The sequence below is a fragment of the Dreissena polymorpha genome, chromosome 3, assembly GCF_020536995.1.
Source record: "Dreissena polymorpha isolate Duluth1 chromosome 3, UMN_Dpol_1.0, whole genome shotgun sequence".
Classification (NCBI taxonomy): domain Eukaryota; kingdom Metazoa; phylum Mollusca; class Bivalvia; order Myida; family Dreissenidae; genus Dreissena; species Dreissena polymorpha.
In genome coordinates, this window is record NC_068357.1 from 39,824,396 (window position 1) to 39,842,031 (window position 17,636).

The 17,636-nt window shown below is 35.7% G+C and overlaps 2 protein-coding genes across 4 annotated transcripts in view; one reads left to right on the forward strand and one right to left on the reverse strand.

Annotated features, from left to right (window-relative positions):
- Positions 1 to 5,500: 5,500 nt before the first annotated feature.
- On the reverse strand, positions 5,501 to 7,047 carry LOC127873781 (uncharacterized). The gene has a single exon (XM_052417761.1). It carries the CDS (start codon positions 7,017 to 7,019, stop codon positions 5,778 to 5,780), a length of 1,242 nt encoding a protein of 413 aa, XP_052273721.1. The 5' UTR covers positions 7,020 to 7,047; the 3' UTR covers positions 5,501 to 5,777.
- Positions 7,048 to 13,311: 6,264 nt separating this feature from the next.
- Positions 13,312 to 17,636, forward strand: part of LOC127873785 (uncharacterized) — a 37,401-nt gene continuing 33,076 nt past the window's right edge. Inside the window, exon 1 of one of the 3 annotated variants that reach the window (XM_052417775.1) lies at positions 13,312 to 13,411. In XM_052417775.1, the coding sequence (XP_052273735.1) occupies positions 13,404 to 13,411 (8 nt within the window). In that variant the 5' untranslated portion in view covers positions 13,312 to 13,403. The remainder of the gene's footprint in view (positions 13,412 to 17,636) is intronic. The other 2 variants (XM_052417776.1, XM_052417774.1) reach the window with 2 other exon arrangements.

Sequence of the window (17,636 nt, forward strand, 5' to 3'; positions counted from 1 at the left end):
AATGGTGAAACCAAATTGATTATGTGCAAGGTTTTCACTATTTAAACTCTTCCTGCTATCCGTGCAAGTCTTTTCTGCAGTGAGCACCTTTTACCCTACTTGTCTTTGTACTAATAAGCTTTATACAGTATTGTCACGCTGTTCACGTTTCCCATTTAAATGAGATGTATTTGCTAACACCCTAGGGTTATTTTTACGCAATCACTCCTTTTGTCATAACAATTAAATTTTGTAGCGTCTACTTTAATTTATGTCAGTATGTCACTGGCTTTATGGCCAGCTCACTGGTAAACACTTCGCACTCTAGCAAATAATTATAATCCAAAACGGGAGACAACCACAGCCGAATCTAGAATGATTTAAAATTAAACTCATGGATTAACCTTCCCTGGTGTGATATCCAAATGTGTCCAAATTGCTTTTGTCCAAATGACTTAGTAATTATGGAACCAATTTAAATTTTAAACGAAAATACCGCGTTCTGAAAGGTCATTTATTTGCACTTTTCTTTTGCTGATGTAATTCTAATCGAACTATTTATCTTGCAGCTAGTCGACTTGTCAAATTCATGACTCGTTGTGACTTACCTTGTTATGAAACTCTTCAGCTTAAAAGCACCATATTATTACTAAATGTCCAATGTATTGAACATACATATTGAGCACTACTATGCTGCAACCATCCGCTTTTTCATTTATCTCGTATGATGTTGTGTTGTTTATCAAAGCTCATTTTATTTTTCAACATCTCATTTTGCTTTCCAATTACCATTTTTCTAGTTTGTTATGCTTTTTTCTCAGTCCTGTCCAATTCATTTATTAAGGCTATGTCGCTGCCAACTTATCTTGTTCTACAGCCTGGTTGGTTTAAACCCCCTGTATTGTTAACATTACTACCCAATGGGTAATGACGTTACTCAATACAGAATGGCTGTTGGAATTTTTAATTCAAGTGTAAGGATTTGTCGTCATAAGTATACTATCAATTATGATTTTAATTATGTATTGATTACATTTTTGTTGAGTCTTCAAAGATTATCGCAGTTAACAACGTACAAATACCTAAATTCGTTGTTAGCATGTGCGATTATTGTTGTATGCGCTGATATTATTTGTTTTATTTTACTTCTGTCCGGTGATGTCGAACCTAATCCAGGCCCTTATAACGGTACCTTGGATCTACTTCACCTTAACATAAGATCGTTGCGCAACAAACTTGAATTTATCAAAGATAATTTACTTAATTTTGACATAATGTGTTTTACGGAAACCCATTTAACCGAGGTTATCACCGACGAGCAGATCTTAATTGATGATTTTTATCACGAATTATTTCGAAAGGATTTCACGAGTCATTCAAGCGGACTAATTGTTTATGTAAAACAATCATTATTATCGAGGCGTATTCTCGACCTCGAAAATCCCCGTTTACACACAGTTTGGCTAGAAGTTAAATTACATAATTTCAATACTCTGATTTGTTGCTTTTACCGGCCCGCCTAATTCTGATGTTACTTTTTGGAATGATTTTGAAATCATGATTGATAAAGCGCTTGATTTAAACAAGAACGTCATCATGCTTGGGGACATAAACGAAGACCAATTTAAACCCAATGCTCGCCTCTCTCAATCAGTTTCCCTGTATAATATGCACAACGTTATCGCTCAAGCGACAAGGGTCACCGCAAATACTGCTACACTAATTGATCCGATATTGATCTCGGATACCGTTTCATGCTTGAACAGTGAAGTAATAGTTATCCCTCAAACTGTTAGTGACCATCATGCTACTGCCATTCATGTTTCAATTCCTTTAATAAACAGCAAACCGATTCAACGAAACATTTGGTTGTATAAATATGCCGATTTCGATCGACTAAACAATCTTATTACAGGTACAAACTGGGAATTTATCCATGATTCTAATGTTAATGAAGCAACTGTTATGTTTACGAACAAACTTATCGAAATGATGAAACTTTGCATTCCAAACAAACTTGTCACAGTGCGCCCTAATGACAAACCATGGTATGATTCTTCTATTAGAACAATGGCTCGTAAACGAGATAGACAAAAACACATATCCATAGACAATCCTACTTCTGCTAACTGGAACAAATATAAACAATTTCGAAATAAGGTTAATAACATGATAAAACATGCGAAAGAACAGTTTTATTCGAACCTAGAAACATCTCTTGATGAACTAAATACTTCAAATCCAAAAAAATATTGGAAAACACTAAAGCAACTAATAAAAACAAATTCTCATCCGAATTCGATACCACCTTTACAGTCAACGGACTCTGACGGCAATCTTATTGTACATTTGTCAGATACCGACAAGTCAAACTGTTTAAACAGATACTTTGCCTCTATTGCGTCGTTGAATGACTCAACCGGTGTTCTTCCACAATTCTCAGATATCTCTAACGCAAAATTATATAACCTGTCCATATCAGAATCGGAAATTATAGATGTTATTAAATGCTTAATGACCAATAAAGCCGTCGGTGGTGACCTTATAAGTCACATTGTCCTTAAAAAAACGTGCAATTCTATTGCTAAGCCTTTGTGTATCCTCTTTAACAAATCACTTTACGAAAGTACATATCCTGCCCAATGGAAAGAAGCGATTGTAATGCCTCTATTTAAAAAGGGAGAACCGAATAATCCTTCCAACTACCGTCCTATCTCATTGTTAAGTTGCGTAGGCAAGCTGATGGAGAGGATAGTTTATAAACATTTATACAACCACCTTCTTGCTAACAAACTTATATACTCCAACCAGTCGGGCTTCTTAAAAGGTCACTCCACAGTCGCTCAATTAATCGACATTTTTGATCAAATAACGAAAGGTATTGATGAAAAGAAACTCACATGCATGGTTTTCTGTGATATTTCTAAAGCGTTCGACCGCGTCTGGCACACAGGACTACTCTTCAAACTTAAACAAAATGGATTTGATGGTAATTTACTTAATTGGATAAAAAGTTATCTAGGGAGTCGCACTCAAAAAGTCGTGGTTGGAGCATCAATATCTCAAACGTTAGAGCTTAATGCCGGTGTTCCACAGGGATCTGTTCTAGGCCCATTATTTTTTCTTGTCTATGTAAACGACATAGTCAAGCACCTTCAATGTACTGCCCGCCTTTTTGCCGATGACACTTCCCTCTCATGTACTACCTCAAATATATATAACATTGAAATTGTTCTGAACCGTGACCTACAAGTTATAAGTAACTGGGCAAAACAATGGCTTGTAGATTTTAATCCACATAAAACCGTGGCTATGTTGTTTTCATCACACCATGCTGTTCCCCAACCACATGTTTTATTTAATAATGTACCGGTCAATTTTGTAGAAAACCACAAACACCTCGGTCTTACACTCAGTTCAAACGGCAAATGGCACGAGCATATCACTAATATAGTAAAATCGTCATCGAAAATACTTGGAATTATGCGAAAAATTAAATACACGGTCTCAAGAAAAACATTAAATCAAATTTATATTTCCCACCTACGACCACTACTTGAGTATGCATGTGTCGTTTGGGACGGATGTGCTCTTTACGAAAAAGAAATGTTAAATAAAATACAAAATGAAGCGGCAAGAATAGTCACAGGTCTCACAAAATCTGTTTCTTTGTCTAACTTGTATTCAGAAATCAACTGGCATAGTTTAGCCGAGCGTAGGAAGTATCTAAAACTTATACATATGTACAAAATTCACAATGGTTTATGTCCAGACTACTTACAAAATTTACTACCAGCAACTGTCTATCAACAATCTGCTAGGAACCTGAGGAACGCAAATGATTATGTAATCGTTACTAGAAGGACGGAACTTTACTCACGCTCATTTATCCCGTCGGCTATCGATCTATGGAACAACTTACCTCGCGACATAAGACTGTTAGATTCTCTATCAAGATTCAAAATTAAATTGAAACAATTATTTCTCCCAAATGTCGAAACTCCTTTATATTTTCATACTGGTGATAGAAAATCGTCCATTTTACATGCTCGACTAAGGAATAACTGTAGCGATTTGAAATTGCACTTGTTCATCAATCACTTAGAACCTTCACCTTTATGCGTATGTGGAGAAGTTGAATCAGTGTATCATTTCTTTTTTATTTGTCCACGCTTTTCTGAACAACGTACTACTCTTTTTGAAACCCTACACGCAATTGAACAAATAAATTGCAATACAATGCTTTTTGGTAATGACATGTTAGATAATGACACCAACTGCTTCATATTTAAAAATGTTCAGATATTTATTAAGACGACAAAGCGTTTTTCATAATGTTGTTGTAGCGCATAGTTATGTTTATTCTTCTGGACAGGACTTCACAATCTCAAGGTTGTACTGTATGTTTTATTTCCAATGCTTTACAAACCATGATTTTCTTTTGTATTTTACTTGCACACTTGTATTTTGCTCTCTTAATACAAATGTAATCTTGACCATGTAACTTACAGCTTTACAAAATCACGCTATCGTCACGAATATATGCAATGTAAATAACACAACAGGGAAAGACCACCAATAATGTTGTTAGAACTTTAGGTCCTACCCTTTTTTTCAAAACAGTTGTATTTCTATATATGTTCTGTAGTTGTGTAACTATTTTGGAAATAAAATATGTTTAAATCAGAAATGTTACCTAGTTATAACACCGCAAGCCAGCCTTTATGTTTTCTCTCAGATCTAAGGGAGAGTAGTGCGGATATATTACGAACGTAATCTTAAGCCGTGCAATCCCTTGCACGACGGTTACATTACATGCACCGTGAGATATGAGAGAGAGGAACGACAACTCTTCATGGAGATTGGCCGTGCTACTGAAACAGATTACTTATGAAAAGCGTAAATTTAGTTTTTACGAACCGTCCTTTTTGATCATCGCAAATCAGGTTATGTATAAACAATTGTTAAAATGCCCGATTGGACACTATTTGATCGCATTTGCGATCAGTGCATGGGCTTATTTTACACAGAATTCATGAAGTCACTCTTCAAATAAGTGTTTTAAGAAGGGATCCATGCTTAAGTGTTTTAATATAAAAAAAAGTAGCTTGATTTTTTAAGAGGTACAGATAATGTAGATATTGAGATTCCAGGTTTTGATTGAGGTTGTGACATAAGAAGGTGTGTGTGCTGACAGGGTTAGAGCGGCTGGCAAAGGGGATATCGGTTTTCAGCATAGCAAATCAATGGCAGGCAGTGAGGATCGTTTTAGCGTGGGTATCAACGTATGATATTTATAGTATGTAATTCACGTTTCTTACTTTAACACCAAATAGTTTGGTTGATCGTATAGATCATAGCACATTATTGATTCAATGTGATACTCATCTTGTTATTTAATTCATTGAGGGATGCTAATTACTTTAGGTCAGATTTTATTCAAATGAATGCATTTGCAATTTCAAATACCAAATGTACATAAACACAATGTTAAATGTAAGATTACAAAAAGTATGTTTGATTGCAAAGGAGGGAACAAATATGATAATCGGTTAAGATGTCGTATAAGTCAAAATTTGCTCGCATTTTATCGTGAGCGATAATACTGTTAAAAAATATTTTTTTTTTCTACAAAGTTCATCATGCATAGTATCCAGTGCTAGTCGTTTGTCTAACAAGCCAAAAAGAAAGATCGTATTAGAATATACTAAATTCTTATAGATTGGCGATCGTTTAATAACCGATTGCTACAAAAATGTAATCAAATCCGTGTGCACAGATACTAATTAAGATACAGTTTATGCTGCATAGATAACTTCATCGACATCTTCTATTTGGGACGTCGCGATCTGTCTGGCAGGTCTTCTACGAACTGTTGTTGTTAGAGGGTTTATTACCTTTCCGTGCTCGGGCTCTCCAAGACAACGTATCAGTCGCGCGACCAGACGTGTATGCCTTTCTTTGTAATTCAGCTCCTTGTGGACCCTTTGAAGCGCTCGAATTATTTTCCCATACCTATCACGCGGGATCTCATAGCCATCGTTAATAAGGATAATTTTTCTTGAAGCATCAGCTTTGAATTTTTCCCACATGATGTCGAATTCAAATTTTGAATTGTAATCTTTTCCGTATTGGGGTGTAAGCATTACAACATAGTTTCGGCATTGGCTCACTAGGTCCGTCACTTGCATGTCTCTTTCCTCTTCGTTCCGGATATCACTCCACGGAACTTTAACTGAGTAGTTTTCCGCCTCCAATGCTGGGCGTATATATTTAAGCACAACAGTCAATGTCTCGTCATCGTTGTCCGCAACAGATACGAATACGTCGATCAAACCATCTTTTTTTTCCCGTGTAATACATTTGCGATATAGAAGAAACATTTCATATCGAAAGCAGTACTGTAATAATGACAAAAGTATTAACATCGCTACAAGACCACAAAGTGGAATAATGATAGGGTAAAGTGAAATAACATTGACAGTGCATTCCAAAGACTGAGCTGTCACATCTTCGGCTCGAATTTTTCCACGTGAGTCTGTTAGACACCATAGACGATTATATGCCTTGTTATTTCGAATCCAGTCGCCTATCCACAAATTTTGGCATGAACACGATACAGCCGTGTCACCAAATGTAATCAGGTTTGGGTCTTTTCGTGCGAAGTCCTCGCGGAGAAAATCCAGTCTTTGATCTTGAATGTTTAACTCCGCTTCAAGGTCCATTATCGTCGTTGGACTAATATGCTGGATGGAATTTCCTTTTGCATCGACACTTATCAAACGGGAGATGTAATCTCTATCTGGAATTTCCGTAATTTTGTTGTTTGCTATATGGAGCTCGATCTTATTATTATCCCAGTATCCCCATGGCATGTGCTCTGGAAAATCAGTCAAACCTTTATCAGAACAGTTTACTATTATCCTCTCTTTAGCAGGAATATCAATGCAAGTGCAAAGCGATGGACATACCTCAAGTTGACATGTTAATAGTTCATAACGTTTGTTTTTGGTCAATGAATACAAATCAAATCCTTTCATCGATTCCGGTTGTAGGCATGTAAAGTTCTCTATCAAAACCATATGACTCCGAAACTGACCCCAAAAAACGGGAGCTATATCATATGCAAAGAATGGGTAGAGCTTACAGTCGCAACTAACATAGCTGTTGTCTACTTCAATTGTCCCTATAACGTACTTTGTGAATTCTTTAAATGAAACCCCGTAACTTGTTAAATTAGGAAGACTTTGTATACCGCAATTTTCCAGTCGAATACGCCCTGGGCCGTACGAAACGTTTTGGTGGAATGAAAAATTCAGCTGATTCGTGATTTCTTTAATATACCCGTTGGAATAATCGATGGCACAAAAGTTTCCTGGTCGAAAGATATTTGTAACATCAACTTCATCAAAGTTGTTGAACAATAATTCGATCGTAATTATATTGTTAGCGCCTATGTTAAAAAGGTTTGGTGGTAGCCTTTCTAGTCCTTTATTGTTGGACAGCGTCAAAATTCTTAAATCCCTCATTAATTGAAATGTGTCGTTTTTTATTTCATATAGTAAGTTGTTATCTAAATGTAGTGAATCGAGTTTCTGCATACACTTAATCTTGTTAATATCCCGCAGTTTATTATTCCGAAAGTCAATTTTAACAACTTTTTCGGAAAATTCACATAGATTCTGCGGTAGTTGGGCCAAACCTTCATTTTGATAATTGATCTCATATATCGTTGTATTTTGTACCACAAGAAGTTGACGGGTGCCAAGCAAGTCAATTTTCTCTACCGCCAGCTCGCTTATCGTTTTTCCGCATGCTACGCCGGCATTTTGTTTGGCGACTTCCCAGCAAGGCGATGCATAGCACAAACAACATCCCTGTGTAAAACAATAGTCGGGACACATTAATTCGCGTCGTTCATCCAAATTCCAAGTTGTAAAACTGCATTGAACCACGATTATCGCACACTTGACCGTTAACAATAGTTTCAAAAATGCGTTCATTGTGAGTTTGTATTCTTTAATAGGATAACGTTTAAAGTTGTTTCGTTAAGTCGAACCAATAATCGGAACACTTTTTGTTAATCTCTAACTATGTGCTCGCACTACCGAGGCCTTTTATACTGTCTTTCTGTGTTATCTTGAATGACATATAGGTGTTTTTTTTATGAAAATCTTCCATTAAAATCGACCAGGACACTGATAATTTCAGTATTGGGAATATAATTATAAACAACTTCCTTTCATCGAAATCGACAAAAGAAAAACGTAATCGTACAGCACAAAAGCCGATTAGCGCTAAATAGACTTTTGAAATGTTTACTGATGGACTCGATCTTCTTTGTTGTTACTATGTATGAGATATCCCATTGGTTGCTCGTCGACACTTTATACAAATGCTAAACCAGTTCAACGTTGATTAATTTACATTGACATATAGGCATACCGCTAGGGCAATTGAATGTGTCCCGCCACAAGCCTGATGGTGTTGTTTTAGCGTCAAATAAACCATCTCTTCCTCACGTCATTAAGTGCTTTATTAGCCTATCTGTATGGGCCTCTAACTCAATCTTATCGGCAACGTGTTTTCTTCAGTCGATCTTTGTGGGACCTTTTTGCTGATGATCGTTCATCCAAACAACGTTGCAGATCAGGATTGATCAATGGCCTGCAAAAAGGTTCAATTTGATACATTCTCTAAGTAAGAGACACAAAGCAACCCTTAAAAAGAACCCCATCCCTTCACTTAAAAAATATTTAGAGAACAGTCTAGCTTATATATTATTAACTATACGATTTATTGCTTTTCTTTTCATTGCTTTGCAATTTGCAGCAAATTTTGTCCGTCAAAAAATTATTTGCTTAGCTAAACGATATTTTCAATAACTTAATTAATACATATCTGCTGAGCTTAACAAACTGAGTTTTGAAAATACGAAATTTGTTATGACTGTTTCAATAGGCTTTGATCGATTAACAATACTTGGCAAACGAGATAATTGGTTTATTAGGAAACCACCTGAAAGGTTCATTCAACTTTTTTTTTGCTTTCTGAAACTGAAAGCAATTATAATTAAATAGCTTTTTCCCCAACAGTTTCCATTTGCAAATAATCTTATTTTAAAGGGACGTTCGCTTATAAAATGCAATTCTAACTTTATGTCAAAACTTGACAAATTTAAAAACTGTAGCAACTAGAACTATATATTATCAAGAAGAAAACCAATCTGCATATGAGATCAATCATACTATCTGTACGAGTTATTTATTTATTGTCATTTACCAATTTCTTACTAGAAGACACAACGAAATAAATCTTAAAAAAACACAAATGTGTAGAATTTGGGACACGCATTGGAAAAATCGTTGCCAAGTGATGGTAATTTTAATCGGTTTTATGTGCATAACCGCGTGTCTTTTACTAAAAACATCTAGAAACATTAGTCGTGTTCTGAGAAAACTGGGCACAATGCATGTGCGTAAAGTGTCGTCTCAGATTAGCCTGTGCAGTAAGCACAGGCTTACCAGGGACGACACTTTCCGCGTTTATGGCATTTTTCGTTTAAATGAAGTCTCTTCTTAGCATAAATCCAATTTAGGCGGAAAGTTTCGACCCTGATTAGCCTGTGCGGTCTGCACATGCTAATCTGGGACGACACTTTACGCACATGCATTATGCCCAGTTTTCTCGGAACAAGGCTCATATAAACTTATAGTTTAATTTTCAAATCATCGTCAATAAGAAGCCGTATTGATGGATTGAAAAAAACGCCATTCGAAATAGGTGTGTTTTACATGTTTAAATAAAAGTCAGTTATTTTTTAAATAAATATGACATATATACAAACAACAAAATAAAGTAATGACTGTGAGTAAGATGTAAACAAAAATTCTGCCCGAGGGGGTTTACACCATTGGTAAAAAGAAAAGCACCTGATTCACTCTACAAGTTATCATATTAATCACTTGCTGAACTATGTCTACTAGTTATGTTTATGTTATTTCCCCCATTCATAAAGATTATAATGTAGTTTATTTTGAGATTATGTGAAAATTTGACAAGGTCAGTTGAACAAATTTTGAAATTTTATTTGTGATCAGAATAAGATGAAACATCCCGGCTGAAAACAGTGTGAGACCCATTCCTCATTTTGGATAGATATAGATTTTACCATACATGCTTGGTTGCAGGTTTATCCTTCTCTGACCTGACATAGGGAACATTTTCTTTGATGAGAGACGACTAAAATTGACATACAGTCCGATAAAAAATCACCACGATCTGGTGAATATGCGGCGTCAATTTCTTGATTTTTTCCTCGACTCTTGATATATTTTGTGAATACGTCTACAATCTAAAATGTTAGTTCGGCTTTGTGCGTTAAATGACGTACTAAGTCACCTGCAAGACGTCTTGCGAGCTCTGCGTCTTGCTTAGCTGTGTAACAGTTATGAAAGGTTGCAGGCACTCCTATCATTGTAACGTTGACTTAAAAATATTCGGTATCTGTTAATGTTTACATCATATACTGCTCATTCAAATGTCCGTGAATGTCTGACTATAAACCGTGAAGCTACCCCTTTAACATTTAACATGATACCAAGAATACCTTATTCATAAGGACTTCGTCAAGCGTGGTTGGTGAATCGCTCACCAATAGAGTGTATGGAACGGATAATATGTTTTCAATGTTATGTTAATAAGTTAGCTACCTTTTATATACTTTAAGCTCATTATGACATGACAAATAGGTTGAAAATAAAAATAAAAACTCTAACAATTCAAATACTACTTGTAGTAGTAGTAGTAGTAGTAGTAGCAGTAGTAGTAGTAGTAGTAGTAGTAGTAGTAGTAGTAGTAGTAGTAGTAGTAGTAGTAGTACATGTAGTAGTAGTAGTAGTTGTGGTAGTAGTAGTAGTAGTAGTAGTAGTAGTAGTAGTAGTAGTAGTAGTAGTAGTAGTAGTAGTAGTAGTAGTAGTAGTAGTAGTAGTAGTAGTAGTAGTAGTAGTAGTAGTAGTAGTAGTAGTTGTTGTTGTTATAGTAGTAGTAGTAGTAGTAGTAGTCGTCGTAGTAGTAGTAGTAGTAGTAGTGGTAGAGTAGTAGTAGTAGTAGTAGTAGTAGTAGTAGTAGTAGTAGTAGTAGTAGTAGTAGTAGTAGTAGTAGTAGTAGTAGTAGTAGTAGTAGTAGTAGTAATAGTAGTGGTGGTAGTGGTAGTAGTAGTAGTAGTAGTAGTAGTAGTAGTAGTAGTAGTAGTAGTAGTAGTAGTAGTAGTAGTAGTAGTAGTCGTAGTAGTAGTCGTAGTAGTAGTAGTAGTAGTAGTAGTAGTAGTAGTAGTAGTCGTAGTAGTCGTAGTCGTAGTCGTAGTAGTCGTCGTCGTCGTAGTCGTAGTCGTAGTCGTCGTGGTGGTCGTGGTCGTGGTGGTGGTGGTGGTGGTGGTGGTGCTGGTGGTGGTTGTGCTGGTGGTGGTGGTTGTGGTGTGTGGTGGTGGTGGTGGTGGTGGTGGTGGTGGTGGTGGTGGTGGTGGTGGTGGTGGTGGCGGCGGCGGTGGCGGTAGTAGTAGTAGTAGTAGTAGTAGTAGTAGTAGTAGTAGTAGTAGTAGTAGTAGTAGTAGTAGTAGTAGTAGTAGTAGTAATAGTAGTAGTAGTAGTAGTAGTAGTAGTAGTAGTAGTAGTAGTAGTAGTAGTAGTAGTAGTAGTAGTAGTAGTAGTAGTAATACTAGAGCACTAGAGCTACAATTAAGTCTTGAAGGTGTTATCAATACATTTACGCCCATATGAAATAAAAACGTAGATACAACGAAAAAGATAATCTTAATTTGAATGCAACTTTTTGTTTTACTTGGATGGGATAAATGTTTGATCGTTTAGTACTGTCTCCATATTAACATAAGTTTATCGATTGTTTTCGTTACATCGTAGTCCCCAAGTCAACATTGAGCGAAGAGCGTTAGATATACCCGGTTATCCTAATAAAGAGGACACACTGACTAATTATGTAAGCTACATATTAGCAAATGAGAAACATGGTAAATAATATGAAAAGCATGCTAACGAGATTTTTTCAATGCACTTGAAATAAGTGCAAATCGTTTAATCGTCATCATCATCATCTTCTTCTTCATCATCATCTTCATCATCATCACCATCACCATCATCATCATCATCATCATCATCGTTTGTGTTTTCTTCATTGTCTATATTATGTGTATTTATATCAGTTTGTTTTTATTGTGGTAACTTCATCATCTTCATAATTTTTAGTTTTAGTGACTGTATCAAGTTTTAATAATTTCCTCCCTCTGGAGATCCAATTTATAGAGCATACATTTTTGTATTTGACGATATGTGTCACAGGTAAGACAAAGGTCTCAGTGTTCAAGGTCAAGGTCACATTCTGGGTAAAAGTGATACACATTTGCTAATGAAAATGCTTTTCTTTGTTAGGATATTACCATACATCAAGGGATTTTCAATGCCCATATGATATTGTTTATCGTTATCAGGCAGTGAGGCACATGCGAACCCCATGTCCATCGTTATCGGGCAGTGAGGCACATGCGAAACCCATGTCCCTATGGCCAAGGTTAACGTTACACAAATTGCGTTGCACGCGCATTTTAATACCAGAGTCATCATCATTTCTTCCTCAAACTATCTTTTTTAAGCTTTTTTCGGGTAGACGAACTTAAAACTTGGTGGCAAATATTTAAACAGAGAGCTGAATGAGGCACAACATTTGTCATAACACACTATCGTTAAATAATCCTGTGTTAAACTATATCAAGCCTGCCACTCGCAGAATTGGAGACACATTAGATCTCAACTTTCTTAGTTTAGTTTTTATTGAACTTAGTTATGTTTGCATGTTGTAAAATTTCAGGGCTACAACTGAGAAAGTATTAAGGACTTTTAAATAAGAAAATTCTTATAAGAAGCAATTTTGTCAGAATGTGTTCAATCTAAATGATTTATGAAAACTGCTTGGTATTATAATGTAAGTCCATGTTGAAACAGCTATGATTATAACGAATATAGAGCAGTATTATATTCGTAACAAGTAGCAAATCTTGTTAAAACTTGACTGCTTACTACTTGGATATCATAAGGCAGTTCTGTGCCACCATGCTTGATATTTAGTTGGGTCAAAGTTCGGGAATTGGCACATACAATACATTTTATTGTTTCTTTAATATAAATATAAAAAAAAATGTATTCCCTATTAACCATCAAGTTATATATTAGTTATGTTGCATATGTAAATAACCATACTAAAAATCTGCCCTCATGGGAGTGGACGAGGTCAGACAAAACCAGACTAAACTCACAATGGAACGAAATCCTCGTGCGAGATTTATGATTCTGAACATAACAAGCTATGGGTGAAACACACTAGTCTGTGTCATTAGCATCCCAGTGGACACAGCTATGTCAAGGTAGGTGTTAAAACGATATATGTTGTGCATGCATTTATTTGTGGTGATACACTTTGAATCGTGTCAAAAATATTTGTTCGAATACGAAATTGAAACATTCGTATTAATCAGACATATCTTTATGAAGATTTTCCTTAGTTATATTTGTGCTTTTTGTGAATCTGGACTTCAAATGGGTTTTCGCTCGATTTTTCGAAGAAAATGTGAGCTATTCTACTCACCTTTGCCTCGGCGTCGGTGTGGGGCTGGTGCTGAGCTAGGTTAAAGATTTTCGGTAAACAAGATTTTTACAAATGCGGGATTTTATTCAAACTAACAACATGTATTACCAAACTAAAATGATTCCATAGACCAAGTTTAGAAACTAAAGTTGTAAATAAGTAATAATGAAAGGCTTGTTATTACTTAAGGTTCATGGGAGGGTTAAAATTCATTAAAACTTCACTTTGGTTTTTCTTCAATATGGTCAAACTATATATCATTTTAAAGCTAAAGACGGATAGAATAACATAAACACATTTTTGACATTCAATATTTGTGTGCTTTATTCATATTTTGGTTTAAAACCGATACATTTTTACACTAATTAACAAAATCTCAATCTAAAGTTAGTAAGAATATGCACTACCTTAAGGTTCATGGGGGGGATAAAATTAATTAAAAATTCGCTTTGGTTTTTCTTCATTCAATGTGGTACAATATGGTCAAACTATATATCATTTTAAAGCTAAAGACGGATAGAATAACATAAACACATTTTTGACATTCAATATTTGTGTGCTTTATTCATATTTTGGTTTAAAACCAATACATTTTTACACTAATTAACAAAATCTCAATCTAAAGTTAGGAAGGATATGCACTACCTTAAGTTGAATGAATACAAAGCTATATACATATACAAGGTCAAGTTAGCAACATTTCACAGAAAATTATTGTCATAAAACAACAAATGAGTTTTTATTCAACTGCCTTTTTTGGATAAATTTCCTAAATAAAGTTCTAAAAATAACTAAAACGTAACTACTTTTTAAAAATCCAGGTATGGTGGATAGTAAGAGTCACAATTCTTTTTCAAAGGCTTAACAATTTTGTTATTTACCTCTCAAACAAATTGCAAATTTAAACCATCTAAAATTGAAATAGATTGCAGACGACATATAAAATTGTAAAGAATTATAAAGAAATTGGCAAACCGATTGATTTTATATTTCGATTACTTCTACCCATTTTGAAAGCGTGGCCCTCGCTGTGCTCCGTAGAAAAACGTGCAAAACAAATCGGTCGAAACCACGTGCAGTAGTGAGAAAACCGGGTATGTGTATACACATACCTGAGAAAACACAAACATATTTTGACAGTTGGTTCGCAACTAGTAAAACAACTATTAACATTAATCAGCAAGAGATCGCACTCAATAACAGAAATGACCACGTAGAGATATCATCACTTACCCTATTTCAAATATTTTCCAGCTGAAAATTGTCCCCCACACGTCTTTTTTTAGTTTATTTGTATTGTTTTTTCTGGAGCCGAAGTGCATCTCACAGAATATCCATCTAACTTCCGTTGTTTTCACTTTCGTTATTAAAAACTTTGTTTAAAACAATTATTTCTCCTTTTAGATTGTTAAAGCGATGTGTTATTATATATTATCAATAGAATAGTATACCGTGATGAATTTAACGGAGTTACGTATCGATCTTTCTGTCAGTCTGTAAGCGTACTATTTTATGCTAAATAATATAAGTACATGTGAATCGACAACAATTGTAAACATTGGTGAAATGCTAATGACATAGTTAATTTTTTTTGAGTGTTTATGAGGTCTGATTGTGCAGTTTGCAAACATCAACGAAAAGATTACAATCCAATGCATTTGTCATCGTCAACCGTTTGGAATGTCAATTAGGCGATGAGTGAGTTTTTAGCATTTTTCCTTCTATTTTATTAATTTAAAAATGGCTGCCCCCATGGTGATGAAATGACATGTGTTTTGATATTTCTAGATATGTAAACTTGTTTTACTATTTAAGCGTAACTTGCCCTCATCAATGTAGATATTATTCACTAGTTATATAATTTTCCGCCGAACTAAGTTGAATAAACATGATTCAGATTTTTGAAAATAATGTATATTTTTTGTGTTAAAATCGCTTTGTATTTTGATTGATTTTGTCGATGGTATGATACGTTGATGTACAAAATTGGTAGCAGTTTGAAGGAAAAACATCCTTTAAAGCATATATGTATACATTTTCAATGTGGCACTCTTCCTTTAGTCAAATTAGAGTTCAATGCTAGGGGTCCCACATTTTTCAAAATGAAGCCTCTACATGAACCTTTACATTGTTTCATATACGCTATATAGACAGATAATATTTAATCAAATTAAGATCTTTTTATCAAACGTCATATGCAGATACCGTGTTCCAAGACCCCATGCCACCCTCCGTTGGGATTGCGTATGAGGTGCTCCATTGAGATTGCGTATGACGTGCTCCATTGAGATTGCGTATGAGGTGCCACATTAAGATTGTGTATGAGGTGCTCCATTGAGATTGCGTATGATGTGCTCCATTGAGATTGCGTATGAGGTGCTCCATTGAGATTGCGTATGATGTTCTCCATTTAGATTGTGTATGAGGTGCTCAATTGAGATTGTGTATGAGGTGCTCCAATGAGATTGTGTATGAGGTGCTCCATTGAGATTGTGTATGAGGTGCTCCATTGAGATTGTGTATGTTGTGCTCCATTGAGATTGTGTATGAGGTGCTCCATTGAGATTGTGTATGAGGTGCCCATTTAGATTGTGTATGAGGTGCTCCATTGAGATTGTGTATGTTGTGCTCCATTGAGATTGTGTATGAGGTGCTCCATTGAGATTGTGTATGTTGTGCTCCATTGAGATTGTGTATGAGTAGCTCCATTGAGATTGTGTATGTTGTGCTCCATTGAGATTGTGTACGAGGTGCTCCATTGAGATTGTGTATGAGGTGCCCATTGAGATTGCGTATGAGGTGCTCCATTGAGATTGTACACTTCAACACCGTTATTTCGAACACCGATAATCCGAAATCACCGTTATTTCGAAGTATTTTTCGGGTTCCGATTGTGGTTCTTCTTTGTTCAATGTAAAATTTCATTGTTAATCCGAACTTCGTTAAACCGAAGAAATCGTTAATTCGAAGTGATTATGTCGGTCCCAACACTATAATTCGCACCTTATTATCAATCTTTAATTCGAAGTCAAAACTGCAAAACACTGAGCGTAATTTCACACCTATGTCGTCTGCGCGTTGTGCGTCAAAGCCGATAATTACACCTTTGTCGCCAGCGCGTAGCATGTTAATTTTATAATGTCGTCAAAAGCCGACGACGAGGCCGACAACACATGAATGAACATGATATCTAATCAACGTGTGACCACATGCATCAACAACGTAAGGCAGTTCTGCGAGCAAAACACGGGCGAAAGCCAATTCAATTTCCTTGACAAATTGGAGAAATATGTTACACGCGTCCAGTTTAGTGCTGCTAACGCCGGTGTTCAGAAAGACATCGCGTCTTATAAAAAAAAAGTGAATTCATTTCCGAAAATGTATTCATATTTATTTACATGTATGATGCGCTATGCATTATATTTTATATGTTCTGTAATTAGAGAAAAATAAAAAGAAGAAAAAGAATCGTTTTATTCCTCCGTTTGTTACAAGTAGAAATCTATTGCTATCTGACTAGTTTACGTTTTTAAGTAAAACAATTATTAAAAGTACAGTGTGATCGAACCATGCAAATTCCACAATGTTGTATTTTTTAAGGATCAAAGAAGTCGTCTGTCAAATGTTTATTTCGAATTATCGTTAATCCGAAGTTTTTTTAACGGTCCTGACGACTTCGAAATAACGATGTTGAAGTGTATATGAGGTGCCCATTGAGATTGCGTATGAGGTGCCCATTGAGATTGTGTATGAGGCGCCCCGTTGAGATTGCGTATGAGGTGCCCATTGCGATTGTGTATGAGGTGCCCATTGAGATTGTGTATGAAGTGCTCCGCTGAGATTGCATATGAAGTGCTGCATTGAGATTGTGTATGAGGTGCTCCATTGAGATTGTGTATGAGGTGCTCCATTGAGATTGTGTACGAGATGCTCCATTGAGATTGTATATGAGGTGCCCATTGAGATTGCGTATGAGGTGCCCATTGAGATTGTGTATGAGGCGC

Coding starts and splice junctions, on each gene's coding strand:
- LOC127873781 (XM_052417761.1), bottom strand. CDS start 7,019: ATGAAAGGATTTGATTTGTATTCATTGACCAAAAACAAACGTTATGAA.